The sequence below is a fragment of the Schistocerca americana genome, chromosome 8 (genome assembly GCF_021461395.2).
Source record: "Schistocerca americana isolate TAMUIC-IGC-003095 chromosome 8, iqSchAmer2.1, whole genome shotgun sequence".
Taxonomy (NCBI): Eukaryota; Metazoa; Arthropoda; class Insecta; order Orthoptera; family Acrididae; genus Schistocerca; species Schistocerca americana.
In genome coordinates, this window is record NC_060126.1 from 216221953 (window position 1) to 216246256 (window position 24304).

Genomic DNA, 24304 nt, shown 5'->3' on the forward strand with positions numbered 1-24304 from the left:
CTGGTCAATGGTGGCTTAGCAACTGGCTCGCCACAATACTCTTGAGAAACCGTGGTATCGTGTTGAAGCTGCATGGGCAGATGTACCCGTACATGCCATCCAAGCTCTGTTTGACTCAATGCCCATGCGTATCAAGACCGTTATTACGGCCAGAAGTGGTTGTTCTGGGTACTGATTTCTCGGGATCTATGCACCCAGTTTGCGTGAAAATGTAATCACATGTCAGTTCTAGTATAATATATTTGTCCAATGAATACCTGTTTATCATCTGCATTTCTTCTTGGTGTAGCAATTTTAATGGCCAGTAGTGTATTATAAAATACATCTGAGATCTGCGGGCAACAGGAATACCCGATACGGGCCGCAGTTTGACGACCACTGGTCTAGCGAGAGTTACCGTTGGTAAACGCCGGCGTGAACGTGTTGAGGAATGAGAACTGTTTACTACCCCTGGCACACTGACCTGGCCCACCACTCGTGGGGCGCGGGCGGCGGCGGCGGTGGCGGCGGCTCGTAGTGCGCGACGGGGACGGGCACGTGCGCCGGCTGCAGCAGCGCCGTGGTGTAGAGGTAGGGCGTCGCCAGCAGCTTGTAGCGCCGGTCGGGGTAGGGCCCCGAGCCGTTGCCCGGACCTGCGGCGCCGGCGGGCGTGACCAGCTGCAGCGGCAGGTAGGACAGCGCGGGCACCGGGCCGTACGGGTAGCCGCGCGGAGGCGGGCCGTAGGGCGGCGGCGGCGGCGGCGCGGGCCTGCGGGCAGCGGGCGCCGCGTCCCTCTTACTGCGGGGCGCCGGGCGGCGCGGCGGGGCGCGTTACAACACAGCCATCACACAGCACAGCACAGGGCGTCCGGTCGCGTCACTTCTGTCGTCACGCGCTCAGTCACTACCAGTGTCCCGATTTCTAGCAAAGTGTACCTCTCCTACAGCGTGTAGAATGCTGGGGGACAGCGGCATACGTGCCGTTTTCAGTGTACGCCACGGCTTCGTCAGGTGAACATCGCGTTTTTGTTGTTTCAAACTGGCAGATCGCCAGCAACTTCTCGACGTGTCTTCCGCATTCGCTACTCTCTCGGTCTACGAGACCCTGTTCCTACTTAGAAAACAATTTATTCGTGGGTTCCGAATTTTCGAGAGACAGATTCTGCATTGAAACTTAAACCTGAAGGTCGACGACGTACTGCTACAGGCCATGAAAATGTTGCTGCCGTGAGAGGTTCAGTTCAACAATCTCCCAGACGTTCTGCAAGAACTCACGCGTTAGCCTTACAATTATCTGATAGAACTGTGAGAAGAATCTTGCATCGAGATTTGGAAATGCATCCCTAGAAGACTGTGTTGGTTCAAGAAATGATCGGAAGAGATTACGAAGTCCGTACAACATTGTCTCACCAAGAAGATGTGATTTTTTCAGACGATGCACATTTTCATCTGTCAGGTGCAGTAAAAACACAAAATTGCAGGTACTGCTCTGAAAACAACCCCCACGAACTCCATCAACGACCACTCCACAGTTCCAAAGTAACAGCGTGGTGTTCTGTTTTTAATTTTGGTCCGTATTTTTTTGAAGAGAATGGTGAAAGTTTTACTAGTGAAAGTGAACTAGGCGGACTATTTTATGACCTTGAGAACGTGCCGTTCCAACAAGATGGCGCTACAGCCGACACGCACATCATATCACTGGCACTGGTGAGGGAAATGTTTCCTGGAGATGTCATTTCTTTGCGTGGTGATGTTGGGTGGCCACCACATTCGTCAGACTTGACATTCTGCGAGTTTTTTCTGTGGGGTTATCTCAAGTCCAAGGTGTACCGGCCGGCCGTGGTGGCCGAGCGGTTCTAAGCGCTACAGTCTGGAACCGCGCGACCGCTACAGTCGCAGGTTCGAATCCTGCCTCGGGCATGGATGTGTGTGATGTCTTTAGGTTAGTTAGGTTTAAATAGTTATAAGTTCTAGGGGACTGATGACCTCAGAAGTTAAGTGCTCCGAGCCATTTGAACCAAGGTGTACCAACATCTCCCTCAAACTTCAGAAGCTCTCAAGGAAGTGGTAATTCAAGAAGTTTAAGCAATCACGCCCGACTTGACTTGTAGAGTGATGAACAACTTCAGAGAACGGCTGAACCAATGCATCAACAATGGAGGCAGCCATTGACATATTGTTTAAAATTCATTAATACCGCATATTCTTAAACGGCATTATGTTGCTCTTAGGTAATAAAAATAAAAATGACTTATCTTATTAGTTTCGTTTTTCTTAGCTTTCCTAATATTCCTTCTGCCGCACCCTGCGTAAAAGAGACCGCGTACAGAGCACTCACTAGTCCGACGCATTCTTGAATACTGCTCGATTGCTTGTGATACTTACCGGGTCGGATTAAAAGGCGAAATCGAAGCAATTCAGAGGCGTGCCGCTAGATTTGTTATTCGATCAACAAGAGAATATTGCGGGAATGCTCTGTGAACTCAAATGGTTATCGCTGCAGGAAAGAAGTCGTCCTTTTCGTGAAATACTATTGAGAAAATTTAGAGAACTGGCATCTGGGCTGCCTGCAGAACGATTCCATCGCCGCCAACGTGTATTTTACATAAGTGTCGCGAAGACAAGAAAAGTTAGGTCTCGTACGGAGGAATATACAGTGTGTTCTCCTGAGAGTCATCAGGCGAGTTTTCTTTGGTGCTTTGGCAGATGTTTGCGATTTCGTTTTTGCAGTGAGTAGCTGAAGTCAGCCCAATCAAACACTTAAGAGAGACACTCTGTATATAGTCGTTTTTCCCTCGCCCAGATTACGAGTGAAACAGGAAACGGAATGAGTAGTAGTGGTACAACGTACCCTCACCATGCACCAAATTGTGGCTTGCAGATTATGTATGTGGAACCTGATATAGATTTTCTCGGAATGTTCTGATTTTTTAGGGGTGTCACGACCCGTTCCGTGTAAGCCTTATGCGGCGCGCCAAACGTCTCGACTTTTTGGGCGCTGCTAACAATTCGAAATATAATGCGTATTCTGAAAGCGTCGATGGCGGTAAACAAGACTGTTCGAGTACGGTGCGCCAGCAGACCGCGATCAGCTAATGGTCTAAAGGGATGGTTCAGTACATTTCGAAAACACTCAGCCACATGGCTTCCATTGTTGTATTATTACCACCGCGTCACTGCTTGCTGAACAGTGGTTCAGTACTGCTTTAACTTGTGCTCAAGCGTGTAGGAAATTTTTTATTGCTAAGTTCGTACTTTTGACCCGTCGATTTTTAGACGACCAGTCCCTTAGTTCAGCTTTTCTGCAAATTGGATCTGGCAATCAGTACTCTCACTGCTGTACTGTTGCACTGTCTTTCCACAACGTATTGAGTGATGGTAAACTGACTGTGTTTATAAGCTCACCAGGAAAAATATGAAGAGAGACGACTGGTCGCTTTGAATTTTTGTAGATAGTGTAGAGCTTTCAGTATCATGGCTATCTACCATGACATATCGGCAACTTTTTCCAGTTCAAACCAAAGGTGCACGTGAAGAGGAAAGGTTCGTGGCCTTCCTACCGTTCGTAGGGAATCTTTATTCTAAAATATGTCGTATTCCCTGTCAGTGTGGTTAATGGTATACAGAGTGTTAAAAACTGTCCAGTATTTCAAGGGATGATTGTAAGCATCAAAACAAGGAAAACTGACTTATAACCATGGGTCCTACAAAGCACACATTCTGACATATGACTGCTTGTTCAGAGAAGGTGCTCAATATGATATCCATTCTTCTCAACGCATGCTTTGCTTCACCACAAAATTACCGCAATAATAATAAGCGTCTGTACTGGTCAGGACGTCGTTTACGTTCCGCGGAAAGGGAGGTAACAACAAAAGTGGAGGAGTACATAGCGCAGTGTTTTCTTGGGTGTTAAATTTACGGTGAACAGAGTATAGTACGAGGCAGTCGTGACTACTGGCGGTAAGTCATGGAAATGAAGGAGTAGTAGACTGTATGGAATCAGCGCAGTAAGATGGGCCGACGTCGAGATGTAACAGTATGGTGGAAATCAGTTATCGTGCTTGAATATCTCCTGACCACGTCGCGAAAGTGGCTGCCCGATTTGTGATGTATCATGCGGAATGTGCAAAGTTTCTACAAGGAATGGTGTACTACACGCAGCCATGTATCAAGCCATTAAAACAATGGTCGAATAAAAAATAGTAGCCAATTACTGGCACTGGAGAAGAGCGTCACGCCTTGTCAATCACAGTCGATTCCAAACCCAGTAGGCAGTGTTGCTGCAGTGAATGCAGGTCCATCTCAACCAATTTCCGAGCGAACACTGCGAAGGGAACTGCAGACAATGGGTATTTGGAGTCGGGTACCTCGCAAAAGGTCATTGCTCAAGCGGCGCATGAAGATTCACTTCTCCAGTGGGCAAAACAACACAGAAACTGGACAGTAGCTGGCTGGGCGCGTTTAGTGTGGTCCGACGACTCACCATTTCGCCTCTCTTTAAATGATGCGAGGCGCTGACTGCACAGACGGCTCATTGATGCTATTAACCAGCAGTGTACGGGATGCGTAGTCCAGATTGTAGGTGATTCTGTGCTGTTCCTACGGTATTACTCGTACCATGACTTGCCCCTACGCATTAAGATTACCGTGAACATAGAACAAGCTGCGTATTTCAAAATTCTCGGTGTCCAATTATTGCCCTTTCTTCTAAAGCTCGACGATGAGTATGTTGTGGAGATTCCCGTCTTCCACTACTATGACAACTGTTGTGTTCACAGCGGTGTCTACACACATTCCTGATTTACGAACACCAGGCATTTTACGCCATTGCCTCACTCCTTCTGATAAATTACTCAATCTTAATACCCAAGGACACGTCTGGGACTATTTGTAACAGCGGGTGAAACGCAGCAGTCAAAATCCCCGCAGTTTGGTAGCTCTAAATATTCTAATCACCAGTGAGTGGCTTTAGTGAACAAACTTGCACACTCTCTTCTGCACCGATTTGAGGCCATTATCAAAGCTAGAGGCGGTGCTACAGGATATTAGCCTGAAATCTCCTGGGGGTGACTAACTTTTTGTTCGCTGTATTTACCTCTGTAAGCGCCCTGGTCTTTCTCATGTCATTTACGTGATGTCTACGCGACGCAAACGATAGTAGCAGCATAACGGTCGCCAAAAATTTTCCTAACTAGATTTCGCGAGAGCAACGTTGGCCTTCTTCGATATTCCCAATTAAGTTCACGAGTACGTCTCTAACAGTTTAGTATGGACTTTACTGACATGTTAAGATTTTAACAGCACGTCTCTGAATTCTTCGAAGTCTGCTTTAATGCCTATTTGATAGACTCCAAACGGTAGAGCAGTACTCTACAAATGGTCACATTAACGTCGTGACGGATTTCCGCTACTGATGATGTGCAGTTTCTCGGAACTCTTTCACCAAATATACCTCTCCCATTCGCCTTATCTGCCACGGACGTTACCTGTTGTCCCTGTTTCATATCACTTCTTAATATTACCCCTAAATATTCAAACGATGTGAGGTTCTCCAATTGTTCACGGCTAATGCTGGGGTCTTCTCTTTGTCATGGGCATTACGTTGCAAATATCCACACTTCAAGAACGCTCCCATTCATAGCAAAAACTGACAATTTTACCCAAGTGTTTGTGCATTTCCTTATGATCGTCTTTGGCGATGTATATAAATCTCTTCTTCAGACGACACTTAACCATGAGTGGCGGAGTCAATATTATATACAAATTTTATTACTGTTACATTTGTGGATGCTGAAAGTGACAAACAGTGGTCGCTATCCCTCCGTATGATTCCGACGTTGTGTGCTTATACCATTATGGTTACTGCACGAGATATATGTGTGAGGAAGTAATCTATACAGGGTGTTACAAAAAGGTACGGCCAAACTTTCAGAAAACATTCCTCACACACAAATAAAGAAAAGATGTTATGTGGACATGTGTCCGGAAACGCTTAATTTCCATGTTAGAGCTCATTTTAGTTTCGTCAGTATGTACTGTACTTCCTCGATTCACCGCCATGATTTCATACGGGATACTCTACCTGTGCTGTTAGAACATGTGCCTTTACAAGTACGACACAACATGTGGTTCATGCACGATGGAGCTCCTGCACATTTCAGTCGAAGTTTTCGTACGCTTCTCAACAACAGATTCTGTGATTGATGGATTGGTAGAGGCGGACCAATTCCATGGCCTCCACGCCCTCCTGACCTCAACCGTCTTGACTTTCATTTATGGGGGCATTTGAAAGCTCTTGTCTACGCACCCCCGGTACCAAATGCTGAGACTCTTCGTGCTCGTATTGTGGACGGCTGTGATACAGTACGCAATTCTCCAGGGCTGCATCAGCGCATCAGGGATTCCATGCGACGGAGGGTGGATGCATGTATCCTCGCTAACGGAGGACATTTTGAACATTTCCTGTAACAAAGTGTTTGAAGTCTCGCTGGTACGTTCCGTTGCTGTGTGTTTCCATTCCATGATTAATGTGATTTGAAGAGAAGTAATAAAATGAGCTCTAACATGGAAAGTAAGCGTTTCCGGACACATGTCCACATAACGTATTTTCTTTCTTTGTGCGTGGGGAATGTTTCCTGAAAGTTTGGCCGTACCTTTTTGTAACACCCTGTATAGGTCTGTTAATTTTACAAGTATATCTTTCTTGAGGATTATCTCTAAATCGAATTTGATAATACTGAACTGGAGAGAAGATGATCTGCAAGCGGTCTCCTTGCAGTTGATTTGCACTTGTTTGGAATCTTCGAATGAGCTTTATTCGGGCATATGCTTTCTGTACAACTACATCGCCTAAATTGTCCACAGTGGTCATTAGATTGAATATCTGAGTGTGTGTGTGTGTGTGTGTGTGTGTGTGTCACGAAGATCCGCTCATAAAAGGTTTTTGTCAGCTATGTTTTTCAGTAAAGTCACCAAGAAAACACTACCGGGCGAAGCGCAGGGGGCTCTAAAGCAACATAATCTATTGACGTTCTTGTGAAACTATTCCTGTATGATTAACAGGTGTGTACGTGAAATGTAAGCAAATCATGTGGACTAGTTCAAGTACTTGTAACATCATTTTATAACGTTGGTTCAACATGAGACAGCCGAGTTTAGTATGAAACTATGCCTGTCAGATCAAATTTGGCCTAGTTTGCCATGCGTGCAATTTCATTTGCTACCCTCACTTCCTTTTTCCTCACAGCAAGCGCCTCAGTTCATATTACTCCAATAGCTGCTGCACTACATTCTCCGTATTCATCATTAGTACGTCTAACCAAACGGTTCAAATGGCTCTGAGCACTATGACACTTAACATCTGAGGTTCAAAAATGGTTCAAATGGCTCTGAGCACTATGGGACTTAACTTCTGAGGTCATCAGTCCCCTAGAACTTAGAACTACTTAAACCTAACTAACCTAAGGACATCACACACATCCATGCCCGAGGCAGGATTCGAATCTGCGACCGTAGCAGCAACGCGATTCCGCACTGAAGCCCCTAGAACCGCTCGGCCACAACGGCCGGCTACGTCTAAGCGCCAACAACAGAAAGAAGAAATGTAGGCTATTCATCTGAAATTGTCGCATCTCCTAGTAACTTTTTCCAAAATTTATTTTTTTATGCGAGGGCTATATTAGTTCAGAAAGAATTTTGCGGTCTCGTTCTGACAAGAAGGACTGGGCGCTCCATATCACAAGTGATGTCCCAAGTTCAAAGAAACTCATTTGCTTCTTGCTTTGGGGTCAATAACAAACATCAACCCTTTGGATATGTTTTTAAGATTATTTTACTGATGTCAGTTACGGTTATTTTAACGCTGTGGTTTGTGAAAAGCTTCTCCATTAGGACGGTTATTTATTGACGGTCAGTTTTGGCCTTTTGCTTTTCCGTTGCCAATGTGCAGCAATGGCAACTTCAGCTACAATAGATAACTACGAATCTTGACCGGCACCGGACAGCAGGCATTACTGTGACCTCCATTTAGGTGTGTCGCTATGATGATGACCTACGCCTACTCATAGGCTATGTCGGACCTCCAGTGAACATTTTAAATTCGCTCTCTCTGAATATTCACACTGCGTGGAGATGTCCTGGCGGTTTTGCAATACTCGCTTGCAGTCATAGTTGATTTACAATTTACAGCAGGTGCCATACAGTGTGGGCCTGCTGTTTGATAACATTAAATTTTTTTCTCATCAGTGTCTTCTCACAGTCTTTCTTTAATTGTTGTTTTACTCATACTGGACAAAGTCTGCCCTAAATAAACAATGAACAAACAAACAAAAAATAGAAGCTAGAAGCTCAAGTGATGGAGGAATTGGGGTATTGGCGTACATATGCGAAGTTTCACAAAGTTGTGTTTGCTCTGTTTCGAGAGACCTAACTGGCACTTTAATAGTAATAATTATCTATATCCCATGCTGTATACTCCTCGTTTTATACGGCCACCTTCTAATTGCCTTTCTTCTATTTGCATTCAAAATAATGAATGAAGTATTTTTTTGGTTTCTCAAACCGCGACTGCTTTTCACATTCTTACTCTCGAAATTATCACTTGAACTGCTCTTCTGAAATTTTCACAGTAGCTGCCTGACCATTGACAGTCATCCCGCATACAGACTCCTCAAAATTTTAATGATTTATGTTTTAGTGCGCCTGTAATTCAGCAAGTACAACTTTGTGAAACTTCTCATAGCTACCGCAGTTCATCCACCATTTGAGCTTCCATATTTTTTTGTTCATTGTTCATTTAGGGCAATCATTCTATATTCTCGAGACTGTCTAGCAGAGACCTTAGTTTAAAATAGTTTGCGCAATTCCCCATGTGATGGCTATGTCTTCCGCGTCGTCATATACAGTAATCCATGCAGTCAGTAATGTTAGCACGTAAGTTGTATGTAAGTAATACAGGAGAGGGTGTTTAGTGATACGTTATGTCATGGTAAATAATTAGTAACGTCAAACAAGACACATTTAAAGCAGTAATGTTTTATCAAAGAATTTAGTTTCGTTTGATGTAGAGCTATACACACACATATACAGACAGTTTATCAAAGAATTCACCTTTGTTATGAATAAAGAGAAAAACAGACTAATTTTAAATGAGTCAGATTAATACTGTTGTACACGTTATAGTACAGGAAATTTTACTTGCGTTACGCATAAGATTTGCAAAGAGAAATTACATTCACAAAGATACTAACGCACCTGTATAAACATCTACGTAGCACACATATATTACAAAATGAGATATGAGTTGTAAGCAAGGGTAGAGAGGAGATATTCATAATTACGATACCTGTAATTGAAGTCATCACGCGATTCATCAAGGAGTAACGTATTATAGTCGTAGGCCCATTGTTCTATCAGGTAACGGATCAGCTGCCTGCAACAAAGGAATGTAATACACGACTTAAATTAGAAGACTGTTCGTGAAAATTTATAATAATTTTGTGGGATTTACGTAACTATATTGCCCAGCCCCATTTATATATAATTTTATTCTCTAGTCATGCTATACTTATTAGCCATCTGCAGACAAGCGATGTCTATGGTTATGTACGTAGCTATCTGAAAATCACGCGCTTCGATTGGTCTTATTTTGCATTTATTTTCTGAATTCGAAAAAGATGTGCAGTTAATCACCTCATTTGTGTAGCAGATAACTTATTCAAAGTATATTATGATAAACTACATTAGATATTTTGCTTAGGGTGCAAAGACGAAAACGTTTTGTGATTATCCAACAAGCGAACACGCTATATATTGTTGTCTGTACGAGAAACACGATGTTATTAAATTCATTTTGCAGTATTGGAATGTTTGCCATTTTGCTTTATTGATATTCGTACTAGAAACTGGAGCCTTTTAAACTAAAACGTTAGTTAGTTGAAATGAGTGGAACGAATGATGACATTCCTGTTTCTTTTCCGGTTAATGCTTCCGGCTCTATGATGTTTAGAAACCTTTTTACAATCGCATACCGGGTACATTAAGCGAACATAAGTATTTTGTTGGGGAGTTTAAGCTTTCTCCTTGATTCATCATTATAGCAATGGATTTAAATATCTTTTCTTCCATTGTTATCATGTGCTGAAGTCAATGATCTTTTTGTTACACTAACTCATTTTAAAAAGTTACAGTAAGTAACAAAACAGAGCATCAGTTTTTTGAAAAAGTTTTAAATGAAACTGGAATTAGTTTTTCGTAGGAAGAAGGTCTAATTTTACTAAAAGGTTTAAAGTACAATGTGGCCCCTAGGCTTAGTGATTCTACAATAATAGACGACTTTGTAGTTAACCTTAAAATTTGTCTAGACAGTGCTAAAGTGGATAAAGTCCACAAGTTAGGATAGCTCATGAATATAACACCATAGAAAACAAGTGGCAGTTAGCAGTAACATTTGCACTAGAGAAAAGAAAGTGATTAATAACATTAATCGTGAACTGAAAAATAATGAAGCTTTTATAACTAAAGCCGATAAGTGCAATACAGTTGTCGTTGCCTATAAAAATGAGTATGTATATAATACGTTACAATTTTTTGAGGAAAATGGCATCACCGAAATTAGTACAGATCCACCGTTAACCTGAAAAGAGAAATTCTGAAGTGTTTAATAATACTGAATACTTGTCCGGAAGATTCCCGGCGGGGTCGGGGATTTTCTCTGCCTCGTGATGGCTGGGTGTTGTGTGCTGTCCTTAGGTTAGTTAGGTTTAAGTAGTTCTAAGTTCTAGGGGACTGATGACCATAGATGTTAAGTCCCATAGTGCTCAGAGCCATTTGAACCATTTGAACTTGTCCGGAAAATTTCAGAAAAAATGGGTAGTTAATATGAATCCAAAGCTTCCCGTTTTAAGAAGCCAGTGTAAGCTTCGTAAATAGCATAGGAAGTGTTCAACAGAAGTAGCCAGGCACTTACATGGTAAACTCAAGGAATTTTTTACTTTTGACAGTAGCTTTTGCGTTAAAAATAGGCAAGATCTGATGAGTAAAACGAAAACGCTCAAATGCACTCCTCGTACTAGGTTGTTATCCTTTGTTATTACAAGTCTGTACGTGACACCTATTGCTCCATAAAAAGCTAATCAGATGCAAATTACAGAACTGATGAAGTTATTAAAGGTAAAGTAAAACAATTATTTTACTTTTAACAGTAAATTGTATGTTCAATCCTTTGACCTTGCGATGGGTAGTCCCTCAGGTGGCATCCTAGCTAACATTTCTTCCTTGAAGACTTCAAAAACAAGTCAGAATCAGTGAGTAAATACGATTTTATGCGCGTTAATTTTCGCGTTTGATGGAACTGACCAATAATTAGATTTATTATTTAACACTTTCAATGGCTTCTTCCAGAAAATTAAATTTACAAAAGAAATTCAAAATCAGAAAGCTGAAATTGCGCACACAGAATGACAGAGTCACTTTCGATATTCATCGTAAGACAGCCTACTCTGATAATATTATTTCATCAGATTATTTCTACCCAGAGGCTAATAAAGTTGCGTTTTTTCAATCAGCAATAAATCATGCTTTAGCAACGCCTCTTTCCCCTTAAGGTTTTCAGAAAGAAATTAATTTGATTAAGAATACTATTGGGCACTAATGGTTATAAAAAAGACATAGTCGATCAGATACTTCGTAACAAAATTGCAAATAAAAATTTTCGACACTAGTTGACAATAAACTGAAGAGTAATGAAGAGAGAAATGACAAGTTCATTCCGATGCCAGTTTCACTAATATGTCCTACAGGATTGGCCGTCTTCCGACTGGAAAATACGGCTGTTAAGTTAGCTTCTCTACTAACAACAGTTTGAAGAAAAATTTCGTACATACATTACAAAATGGACAAGATCCTTTCACAAATTCAGGCGTCTATAAAAACGTCTGTAAAGACTGTCCTCATTAATATTTATGGCAGATTCGTAGTGCTATTAAAGCCAGATATAAGGTTCAAAAATGGCTCTGAGCACTATGGGACTTAACATCTATGGTCATCAGTCCCCTAGAACTTAGAACTACTTAAACCTAACTGACCTACGGACATCACACAACACCCAGTCATCACGAGGCAGAGAAAATCCCTGACCCCGCCGGGAATCGAACCCGGGAACCCGGGCGTGGGAAGCGAGAACGCTACCGCATGACCCCAGATATAAGGAGCACCTGTTGAGTAAGAAAGGGGGAAATGTTCATAATTTTTCTTTTGTTGAACATTTACATATTTCACCGTTCTCCGAGGGAATTAGAAGAAGCCGTAATTTTACGTATGGAAATAAAAGCCTGAAAACTGAATTTATAATATGAACTTGAAATTTATAAACATCTTGATAAGAAGACGGTAACATTTTGGACGATCAGTTGAAACTCGCGAGTAAGCATTTCCTTTATGGCTTTAAACAGCTGCTCACGGTTACATGATACGTGTTTATAGGTCTCCGCTCCCAACATCGGCGAATGTGCCGTTTTCCTCAAAATACTTCTCCTCTACTGTTGACCTAGTTACATTTCATATCATTGGGTTTCATTTTTGGTGACCTTTTCAGCGCAAATTGTTGCAGTTGGTAGCCCAAAAAATGATTGCCTGTAATATAGTTTACATTTTTTCTGCGTAAACCTCCGTTCAGTTAAGTAGAAGATTCTCATTTCTAGGTTGTAATGTCACTTTATAAATTTCATTCTTTCCTCCACCTTCTTTTTTAACAGAAGGAATTTTTTATAATAGAATTCTTATCTTCTGCACGCTAAATTTACGTGCAATATCACTCTGCGACATAAATGTTTTACAGATAATTTTATATTTAATGTATACGTCAAAAATATTGGATTTATTATAGGCCTTATATAAAAGATGGTCATTTTGTTGTCATGTAAAATTAGATTTTTTACACCGGCAAGACTCAGTGCTTACGCGCATGTATATAGCGCTCAATGCATTCAAATTTTTCCTTATCGCTTAAGCTTCCATAGTGTTGAGAGGAAGTCTCTCTTTTTAGTGACGTTGTTGTACCTCATATTTGCTCTTTCTTCCCCACGTATTTTTAACAGTAGTCCTTTGTAGACAGAACTCTAGTTTCTGCACCATCAGTCAATTTTCTTTCTTACTTTAATGTAAAATGCTGTTACTTAACACAAGCCAATGTATTCAGCGTTCTCTGCATCGCCATTTTTCCTTATCGCTTGAGCCTGTACCTTTGAACAGTTGGCCTTTGTCTCTGGCATGGTGAATACTTACACTATGCAAATATTTTATTCTTTGGACTCCTGTTATAATTTTATGTCGACAAGAACATTTATCAGTGGGTGAATACATTTGTGCATTTATTCTGACGTACATTGAGTGTAATCTGGCTGCTGTCTTAAGCCATGGCATGTGTTGTTTCTGGTTTTTATAGCAATTTTATATACAAGAGTAGCTCGGCTTCAGCTAATGTAATTTACCACCATGTGATGTAATAAGTGAGTACGTTTACCTCACAATTATTTTACAATTATTAGTATTTTGTTATGTATGTCAACTTAGTTTGTAACCGTTTGTATACATTTATAGGGCCCACTCCTTCTGCAGAAGATATTTTTTATAAATACCAGAACCTAGGTCAAGAGCTAAATAAACCTTTGGTTTGCAAGTGGTTGGCTGATTTTTTCAACTTATTCTAACTCATTTTATTTGATAAAATTGTTGGCACACACAGCAGTTCTAGTGTAATTTCTCTGTATGGGTGAATACACTTAATCGACGAGCAGTTGCTCTGTTTTTACTGCTTCGCAAAACGCATCGGTTAAGACGGTTTTATCTGAATACGGATCAATGCGGTATGTACAGTTTCCAAGTTCTATACCAGAACATTCCAAAGTATTTTAGAGTATACAAAGATATTCGTTAACATTCGAAAATTCCTTAAACCTCGCGAACGTTATAGAACCATCTAGAATTTTTCCACTTGGAAATACATTAGTGCGAAAGAAATAGAAGACGTCCTGGTGACAACCGTGATATGCTTACGACCACTTGAAACACATATATCTGCACAACCACAACTGCTACCATCATCCAGGCAGTGACTGACGGTGTGGGGTTTGGTCGTTAACTTCATCCATATACATTTACCGGGTGTTCAAACAAGTGTAGAATACTACTTAACACAAGCCAATGTATTCAGCGTCCTCTGCATCGCCATTTTTCCTTATCGCTTGAGCCGTACACATCAAAACAAGAAAAATACCAGTAAACATGGGTCCGGAAATCCATGCTTTCTGAGATAAATCCAATAAACATAGGTCTAGAATGCATAATTTTTGCTTTAAAGAAGTGTTTGCAGGAAATATTCAACGTGGTGTCAATTCATCACAATGTACCCCACTGCCTTTCGACGTAAGGAATGACGCACCCTTTGAAGTATACCCGGTTGTTGCTGTACCTGCTGGAGCATTGAAGACGTGACCCTGTAGTGTCCGCATATCATTGATTGGCGTGACTCAGATTCCTTCAAGTGTCCCCATCACCAAAAGTTTAGGGGACTGAGGTCTGGGGAACGAGCAGACCAAAGTGTGGCGTTATCCTGACCAATACAGCAGTTCTGAAATGTCTGCGTCAGATGTTCGTGCACATTGTGACGAAACTGTGCTGATGAGCCATCATGCATGAATCACGTTTGTATTTGTTGCTGCAGTGGCACAGCCTCCAGCAACGTAGGGAATACATTAATGAGAAAGTCCAGATAAAGCACCCTTTATGGTAGCACGTATGGCCCTATTAATCTATCGCTAAGTACGCCTGCCCATACGTTCATTGAGAATCGGTGTTGATGTCCTTTTTCCTGAATTGCTTGCGATTTACATCTGCCCGTACACGTTGGTTATGGAAATTCGCAGCACCATCTCTTGTGAACCCTGCCTCATCGGTAAATAAAATCTTGCATGTGAATAGTGGATCTGCGGCACACTTCTGCAACAGCCATTAACGGAACTGATGTCTGCCGTGATGATCCTGTGGCCTTAGGACCTGAATGCGCTGTAGATGATATGGGTATAGCAATTGCTTATGATCTACCCCCGGGCCCCCCTCCTCCAGATAAGGGAGTGAGACATGCCGCCTGCTGCTGCTAACCGTCGCACACTAGTCCCAGGGATTTCTTCCACCTAATGTAGCACACGTTCCTCCACGTGAGGCGTAGGGACTGTGCGGGGCCTTCCACTGTCAGTCTTACGAGGTGCAAGAATACCTGTGTCCCTCAGACGCTTTACAATTCTGCAGAACGGCTTATGAGAGGGTACTCTGTGCTGTTGATACTTTCCAGCGTAGAAGCAGAGGCTCGCAGGCTACGTCCATTTGCTAAATCACAGCAGAATATCATATCCGCTATTTCACTTGTCGAGTAGTAGGCTTCCAATTGTGGTGGAAGGGAGAAAATGTAAATGTAGTACACCATTTGTACGTATAAACAGCGCAATAACAGTAAACACGTAACTGAGAAGGTAAACACCATGATACGTACCCATTGTTCATAGTACTGTGCAATAAGGCACACAAACACGGCGAAAACTGAAGTAGCCTACAACACGACTTGAACCATGAAACTGACTGAAGACCAGCTAAAGGTAGGTAGAGCACAGACACATTTGACGAAGCGCCAATGCGACTGTGCTAATATCCGCTGCCAGGCGTGGCGCAGCCCTTATTAGAAACAAATGCTTATCTCGGAAAGTATGCGATTCGGGACTTATGTTTATTGGACTTATTTTGCTTGTTTAGATGAGTACTACCACCTCTCAAGGTATTCGACACTTTCTTTGAACAGCCTGTATATTGTATATTGTCGTTGACGTCGCTACGTATTTTATTCTTCAAGATTCTTAAAATAGCTTCTGTGTCTCCTGTTCCACATTTTCTACCAGCTTACTCAAGTATGGTGATTTTGTTGCAGTTAATAGATAAGAATAGACACGAACCACCAGGAAAAAATAAATAGGAAATTACTTTCTCATGCTAAACATAAGTAAACAAAAACGCAATTGTAAATTGCGTAATGTCGGCGGAAGAGAGCAATAAAAAGAAAGTTAACGTTATGCGATTTATTTGTCAACTGTTAATGGTGCATCGCTGGCGCCCTTGTTTTATGGTAATTGTGGTTGTATTTTACTTTACTTTTGATTAACATATAACCTTCATCGGCAGTCAGAGATCAAGGCACCGAAGGCTTTTGCGCCCATGGAAAACTTATATCAGGAGGCTGGGACCGGAGTTTCGAACACGATGCTACAGAGTATAAACGTATTTTGTGGATGTAGTATTTCGTCGGTGAACTACACATCTTGACTTAAAGTAGAGCCCTGAAAATAGTGTAAACTCATATGATGCTCGATGCCAGTCCGAGCGCTTCACCGCTTCAGTCATATTATCTGCTCTTTGTGTAAATGTATGTTCAACAACTTTCAAAACGATCATTAGGACTGATACTAGTTAACATTTTAGGCGGCGATCGAGAGAGCCGACATGCACTGTTGAGCCAAAACATTATGACTACTGCCCACACAGCGAGACTGAGCACCATCTGGTGGAGTTACGGGAATATTACTCGGTGAGGTAAATATATAAGTGGAGGGGATATGAATGGGGAATCATTCTAGCGACGGCGCACATCGCAAATGGGTAATCCACTGACATAAACGACGTTGACGAAGGGCAGTTTGTCATGGGCTGGCGCTCGAGAAACGGCGAAGGCGGTCGGCTGTTCGCGTATTGCTGTCGTGGGCAACCGTGGAAAGTGATGAAAGACGGTGAAACTACGAGCAGGCGACAAGATGTTGCAGGTACACATCCTGTCGCAGAACGAGGAGGTCAGAGTCTTGGCCACCCTGTGCAGCAGTATAGGCAGCAGTTTGTGGCAGATCTGACGACGCGGTACAATGCCGGTTCAGCCACACGAGTTGCGGAGCACACCATTCAGCCAACATTACGGAACTTGGAGCTGCGTATCATATCACCCCCTCCGTGACTTAAAGTCATCGTCGATTACGACTGCACCTTGGTTAATGGGAACGTGTTGCCTGGTCGGATGAATCACGTTTATTGTTGCATCTGATCGAAGATTGTCTGGATACTCCATCATTCAGGCGAACAGCTGCTCGAAATATGTACTGCGCTATGGACGCACTTCAATGAGTTAGTATTGTGCTATTGGGGGATAGTTCACCCGGACATTCACGAGACCTGTAGTAGTAAGAGAAGCCACCGTGACAGCTGTGGGCTACTTGAACGTTACTGCGGACCACCTGCATCCTTGCATGCTTGATGTTTTCCAGAGGAATAACTGTCCACCTCATAAATAACACTAAAAGGTCTGAGGAGCGTGATATCCTGGCCGCCAAATCTGCTTTTTCTGAACATGATGGAAAATATCTGGGACGCTATAGGGCACCAGCTCCGCGATCACAAACCACTGGCCTGTAATTTACGGGATTAGCGTAAGCCGTACGTAGACACCTGGTGCCTCACATCTCAAGGAACCTAAGACGGACTTGTGGTATTCATGCCACGCAGGATCATCACTGTATTCCGTTCCAAAGGTGCTATTAAGCAGGTGATCATAATGTTTTGGCTAATCAGTGTGTCTTGTCCGAGGTACGCCGTTACGAGATGGAAGTAGCGCCTACAACGTAGATAAATGCAGCAGCGGAACTGCTGTGCGGGTTGCCTCGCCGTACGGCGTTCCGTTGCAGCTGGACTGTAAATTTACACACAGTGCCTCGTATAAAACGGAAAGCAAAAGAAACAAAGAGAGGTTAACTAGAAAACAATAGCATGACAGTTTCAGGAGCAATAAGCCTATTGAATCAAAGTTTGTCTGCAGGAATGTACACTTGCTCCCGATAGCCTACAAAATGTTTGTTGCAAGAGTTAAGCCATAAAACTGTAAAATGCATTTTTAAATAAACGCTTCTAAAATGTTTGTTTTATAGAAGGCAAGTATCTACAGGAATCAAAGAAAGTCTCCTGACAATTGTAGCATGAAGGCGACGGATATGAAACTTCAGACTTCAAAAACTTAATGAAGGATTCTAAGCTACACCACTCTCATCCTTGAGATACTACTTGTCTGTCCCGAATGGATATGACGTCGGATTGATGAATAAACCGAAAATATTTCAGGCAGACGTGCACAGATTGCGTATGGTTCATATAGCAGGTTAGATAGTGCTACAGAGGTGATCGATAAACTGCTATGGAATAGCGTGCTTTCATTTTAGGAATGGTGAAGAAAAAGTGGAGAACTTTTCTTTGAAAAAGATCTGTAAATACTGAGAGCCGCACAATGTCTGTAGTGATAAATTTGAGAGATTTCGGCACGTACAGATATTCATTCTTTACGCATATTATCTGTAAATGGAATGACAAACGGGGCAGTAAGGACGTAAGATTTGTGTTAACGACCCGTCGAACATAGTGGCATTTTGCCCTAATAGCTGGCCAAAAATCCACTTTCCAAATGGGAGTAATTCCCGGAATGTATAACTTCCTGCGATAGTGTGACTGATGGGACACTGCCGAGGCAGTGTGTTGTTTGCTTATTGCGCAATGATACGCGGCAGAGCTAGTTTGTAGTTACGTCGCACTTGCAGTACATTTGAAGCTCCTCTACTGTCTTGAAATCTCTCTGTGTTTGTGAATGTGTTAAAGTTTATTTTCACTTGATGTGTAGTGAAATTCAACATAGATTCCTAAGATTCTGGTACGTAACGTTATTTATAATTATTTTCATTCGTATTATTTACTACTTTTATTAGTAATTATTCTTTTTGTTATAGTTTAGAGTGTTTCTTGCACATTTATTAATACAGTGTGATAGAAAAATCATTCCTCTACCAGAAATTTAAAAAAAGCCGCTGAATACCACAGTTTGATTTTGTACTACTTTTTTACGTTAATGAGTTGCCAATTATAAAAATTGCCATCTCCGAAAGGAATTCTGAGGCACTTTGTTTTTATCCGAGATTCTTCGTAAGTCAAAATTACAAGAAACGGCCTGTATGTCCTTATCAAGAGATGTTCCGGGAAAAGTTTGTAAAAAGATTGAACTTTATGGGAAATTATATATTATCAGATCCTACCTTCCCTGATGAAGAAAAGAAAGGTTTTAAATGCAACCTGTCTTATGTAAAGTCACAATTAAAGAAACAATGTCTTGTTTCACACAAAGTCGAAAGTACCTTCTTAAAAAAGAACCATAATTGGCTGCAAAGTACCATAAAATTCCATGTTGCAAAATTCAAGTTGGTAGGCCATCAAAGTCATTGAGTTAAGCGAGCGTAGTAAAAGGCGTCAAACACAGCTATTGAGAGACAATTTTGGAACCGCAGAATAAACGTTTGCCAGTCAAGTGGTAGCTCCGAGAATCTGGAAATTTTGAGGGTTCCAAAGTGTTTAAAGGTGTTACTTCATCACCTATACGAAGACCTAAATTCAGACAAGCATTAGATCGGAGCCGTGGAGACGTACAAGCAGAAAAACGCCTTTCACATACCCAAGCCTTGTCAATATGTATGGAGGTCTCGCTGATAAGGGAACAACACGAAATAGTCTGACAGCTGATAAGAAGGTCTATCCCTATTGCAGAATCTTTCAAGAGGCTAAAAAGCAGTGCTGCCCTGTGGCTGAATCCTATCAGGTAACTGCCACACCTGCTGAGGTTCAACTTAAAGCCTTGCTTAATCATACACGTGAGCGATAAATATTATATCTGACAGAGGTTTCAAATGATGTTTCAAATAATGACATAAATGCATTGGAACCTATCTATAAACGGGATTATGATGATTCATAGCAAATTCAGTTTAAACAAAAATTTGAAAACAATTATTAGCTAGATGTGAACATAGTTCAGTCACCTGTAGCTCCTCTCCAACTTATTAGTAACACGGATAGAGACCTTTTTGTTTGAAAAATTCTGTACTATTGTCTTCTCGCTATTGCAGACCAGTAAGAATTAAATTTATTCATGAAGCAACTGATGTTACTGATAAAGTAATCGGTTATATCAATAGGAAAATTGAAAAATTACAAGAAACAAAAATTGCAAGAACAGAGGGTGGTTTATCCGTGAAAAACATATTGAAGCAGCTGATGTTACTGATAAAGTAATTTGTTATATCAATAGGCAAATTGAAACATTACAAGAAACAAAACTTGCAAGAACAGGGGTGATTAGCCACGAGACACACATTGCTGCTGACTGTTGTATTCAACGCAACAACAAAGACAGCGTCGACAATGAGATGATGCATTTGCAAGGCTTCAACGAGTTTTCAAAAACCAAAGTAGCAAATACAGCTATTCAGTTCGGCCTGTCTATATTCCATTCCTGAATTAGATTTTTCGAATTTTTCTTGCATTTTTGCTACAAAATAAACATCAAGAAGTGGCAAATCAGTTCAAAAGAGGAAAAGAAACTTGTTCAACAGAGAAAAAGCCAGACAAGTAACGTTTAAAAACCGATTGGGATTAATTGTAGAGGTCCCCAAGCAAGGATGTGGAAATAGAAATGATGGAAATACCAATAGAAGATTTTTTTGCGGACCCTGAAATTTCAGCAGAAATAACAGATGTAGATCTGCAACTCATCTATCGTTTCATGGTTGTTCTAGAATCTATTCCCAGTGGACATAAGACAGACATAGACAAATTTTCTTCTTTTACTGTTGAAACATCAAGACTCTATGCTGATTTGTATCCATAGCGTCCTTTGTCTCCAACTGCACCCAAGATTCTGGTGCATGGCCCAAATGTCGCTGACAGTGCCTTCCTACGCGTAGGCAGGTAGGCAGTTTATCAGAAGAAGCAGCCGAGCCTCACAACAAGTACTTTCGTTTCAACAGACAAACGTTTGCCAGGAAATTCTCACGTGAAGAATGCAATCTGGACATAATAAACAGGATACTACTGACATCTGATCCATTAATAACAGATACGAATCCGAAGTCAAATAAAACCAGCAAATCTTCCTTTAAAGAATCATTATATTTTGCTGGTCTAAGGGGCAAGATAATTAGGCAGCTCCCTCGAGCTCAAAATTATTGTGAAGAGGAGTCCCCAATAGGAACAGACTGCTTAGATGAACATGACTGGAGGGGCGGGGGGGGGGGGGGGGGGATCATCTGAATAATACATAGTGTTGTAGCTAAGAAATAAGTAACCTAATAAAAACACCATAATTTGGTTTTATTTCATGTTATAAAGTATGTCAACACATTATTATCCTACAAATATGTTCTCTAGGGTCTTACAGTACAGAAAAAAAAAAATCAAACGCTAATTTTGACCAACTTTTTGCATGAAATACCCTTATGCGTGTTGTCCACGAAATCATCAGAAGTTGAACAGTAGTTTGTGTTTTGGAAGGAATTAGGTTGTGTCCTTGCAAAGGAAACTTCTCCGCATTCTTCCTAACCGACTTAAAAAAATTACTGATAAACTAAATATGTATGGCTGGACGGGGATTCGAACAGTGAACACGAGTCCAGTATGCTACCAATGCGTCACCTCTCTCGATTAGATGTAGAAACGTGCTGTGCAACCTCCAAGAGACACACGTTACTAATGCTTCCTAAAAAAGTTTTTGTGTTACAGACTCAGTTTTCTTGTGAAGTTCATGAAGAGGAGTTAAGAGAACATAGACTGTGTATGTAATCTGGTTAGAAACAGTGCTTTACTAGATACGGTCCTGTTAGAGATGATGTGCCGTTGCCTTCCTCCTTCTGCTGAACTGACTTACAGTGCAGAGGGCCCGTACAGTTTAGAGACGTACCCCGAACCAAGAGGCACCCCGGCATTTTCTTACACCATTACGGCTAGAGGCGAAGAAGTGGTAAGTGACATAAGAACTCTACAACTGACAAGGACTCGAACTCGACACCTTTATGTCCACAGTCTGGCATTTTATCAGTGAGCCACAAAGCCAAACACGTATTTGGGTGGAATTTGTTTATTTACAACCACCGTTGCAAAAATATAGTGAGTGATGTAATAGGATTCCCCGAAAAATTTCAATCTAGCTTTCTGAAGTAATTTACTATAGTCCTCTCAACGGTAATTAGGTTATTAAATAACGCGTGCCGTAATTGGGCATGCAACATACATACACTGTGCACATTTCCCACTGCTGTGCTACTTATAGCTTCCCTTCCTGAAAGTGAATTAATTGTGCCGTTCCAGTCTTGCTGGTAGGAGTAAGTTTTATCCACAGTGCTTTTAAGGGAAATGGAATAGAAGTGCTATAGTTTTCGGACACCAGTATATGAGCCATTCTACAGCGTTAAACGCCAAAATTTGTGCGTTGTCTGGTGTAGGTGATCAGCTCTTTGTCCGAAGTCTGTCAACTGATATTCAACATAAATAAAGGTAACGTAATGTGCGTAAATGGACGAAAACGTTGGATATCTCCTGAGTGCACTTTGATGGGTAATCAGTCGCTGGAATCAGACACAACCGTCCGGCGTCTAGGAGTGGAGCGATTTAAAGTGGAGCGACCGCGTAAATATAGCCATGGGGAGGGCTGATATCACACTGAGATTTGTCGGAAGAGTCCTGAGAAAGAGTGATTGTCTGGGATCCTTACCAAAAAGATTAGCGGAAGAGAGAATTCGAAGAACTTCGAACTTCGTTAGGGGTTTGTTCAGTCAGCGTTGGAGCATTGCAGAACTGATCAACAAACGCCAATAGGAAGCTCAGTGCATCGCGCGGAGATTTAGTCTCAGAACTACAATACGCATCAAGAAATGTATTTCTTGCTCCAACATTTATTTCATGTAAGGACCTCAAGAGGTACAAAGCGGCAGCAGTTATTTTCTAACCGTGCGCAATCCTCGAACGGAACGCGGTGGAGAAAGGGGGGAGGGAAAGGCGAGGGACATCATGTAAATCTACATAAATATCCCACGCGCCACTGAACAGTGCATTGTGGAGGGTACATCGCACCAAAATTATCAGTTTTCTTTCCTGTTACATTCGCGTATCGTACGAGGTAAAATTGCTGTCTATATGTCTCTTTACGTACCCGAATCTTGTTCTGATGATTTCTACGTGAGATATAAGATGGCAGCTCAACGGTCGCCCAGCCTTCTTCGAAAACAGCTTCTTCAAATTTACCAGCAGGGTTTCGCGAGAACTTCGTCATCTTTCTCCCAAGGTTCCCCCTCCAGATCCCGAACTTTTATGTTACGTTTTAGTGTGTATCATATCGACCTGTTGCGATTCTAGCAGCGCATCTCTGAATTCGTTCGATGTCGGTTGTTATGTCTACTGTATCAGGACTCCAGATATGCGAGCGATGTTGTAGAATTGGTCGCAATAGGGTCTTGTACTCGAGTACTCGATATTGTTTATAGATCCACTGCACCTTCCCAGAAACCTTTCGAAATACCTAAGTCTTCTATTTGCCGTCCATAAAGTGATTTTAACCATTAGCCTCCTTTACAGGGGCAGTATACTTTCCCAAACCGCTTCAAACAAATGCCTTCTACCCACTTTCCTTAAAAATTATTATACGTGATTGTCCCTGTCCATATCGCTTCTTAGTATTACCCCTAAATACTTATGTGCTATGCTCACGATGTTTACCACTTACCATGTTATGGGATACCATCAGTTTCTTTCTCTTTATTATAAACTTTGTCTTAGATTTACCCGTATTTAAAGAGAGCTGCCTATCATTACGTCAAGTGAAAATTATGTCCAAGCCCCATTGTCGAATAGGACAACGATTGTCCAATGACGGTCCTCTTCTACGCACAACAGTATAGTCAGAGAACAGTTTTACGGTGTTGCTTATCATATCTGATAAATCGTCTATGTATATTAAAAACATGAGAGCTCTCTATTACTCTTCTTTGGCTCACACCCGTTGTCACTCCAGTATCTGTGGAACACTCGCTATCCAGTACAATATTCTAGGTTGTGTTAATCATATATTCCACGAGCCAATCAGCATTTGCGAAGATACTCCGTATGATCGCGTCTTGCTGTACAGGTTATAACCCATTTGTTGCTGTTACAGAGGAGCAATCTGTGAGTCACCATGGGAATACCAATTTTCAATTTCTTTAGTATCCAGAATCATCTGTAAAAACAGATTCAAATATTATACAGGGTGTTACCAAAAGGTACGGCCAAACTTTCAAGAAACATTCCTCACACACAAATAAAGAAAAGATGTTATGTGGACATGTGTCCGGAAACGCTTAATTTTCATGTTAGAGCTCATTTCAGTTTAGTGTGTGTC

At 41.6% G+C, this 24304-nt stretch overlaps 1 protein-coding gene across 2 annotated transcripts in view; it reads right to left on the bottom strand.

The window, feature by feature from the left end:
* Nucleotides 1-24304, bottom strand: part of LOC124544877 (protein spaetzle 5) — a 321525-nt gene that overhangs the window by 18419 nt on the left and 278802 nt on the right. For both annotated transcript variants that reach the window (XM_047123601.1, XM_047123600.1), the window contains exons 3-4: nucleotides 9326-9412; nucleotides 464-748 (exon numbers count right to left, since the gene is read on the bottom strand). In XM_047123601.1, coding sequence (XP_046979557.1) covers nucleotides 464-748; nucleotides 9326-9412 — 372 coding nt within the window. The remainder of the gene's footprint in view (nucleotides 1-463; nucleotides 749-9325; nucleotides 9413-24304) is intronic.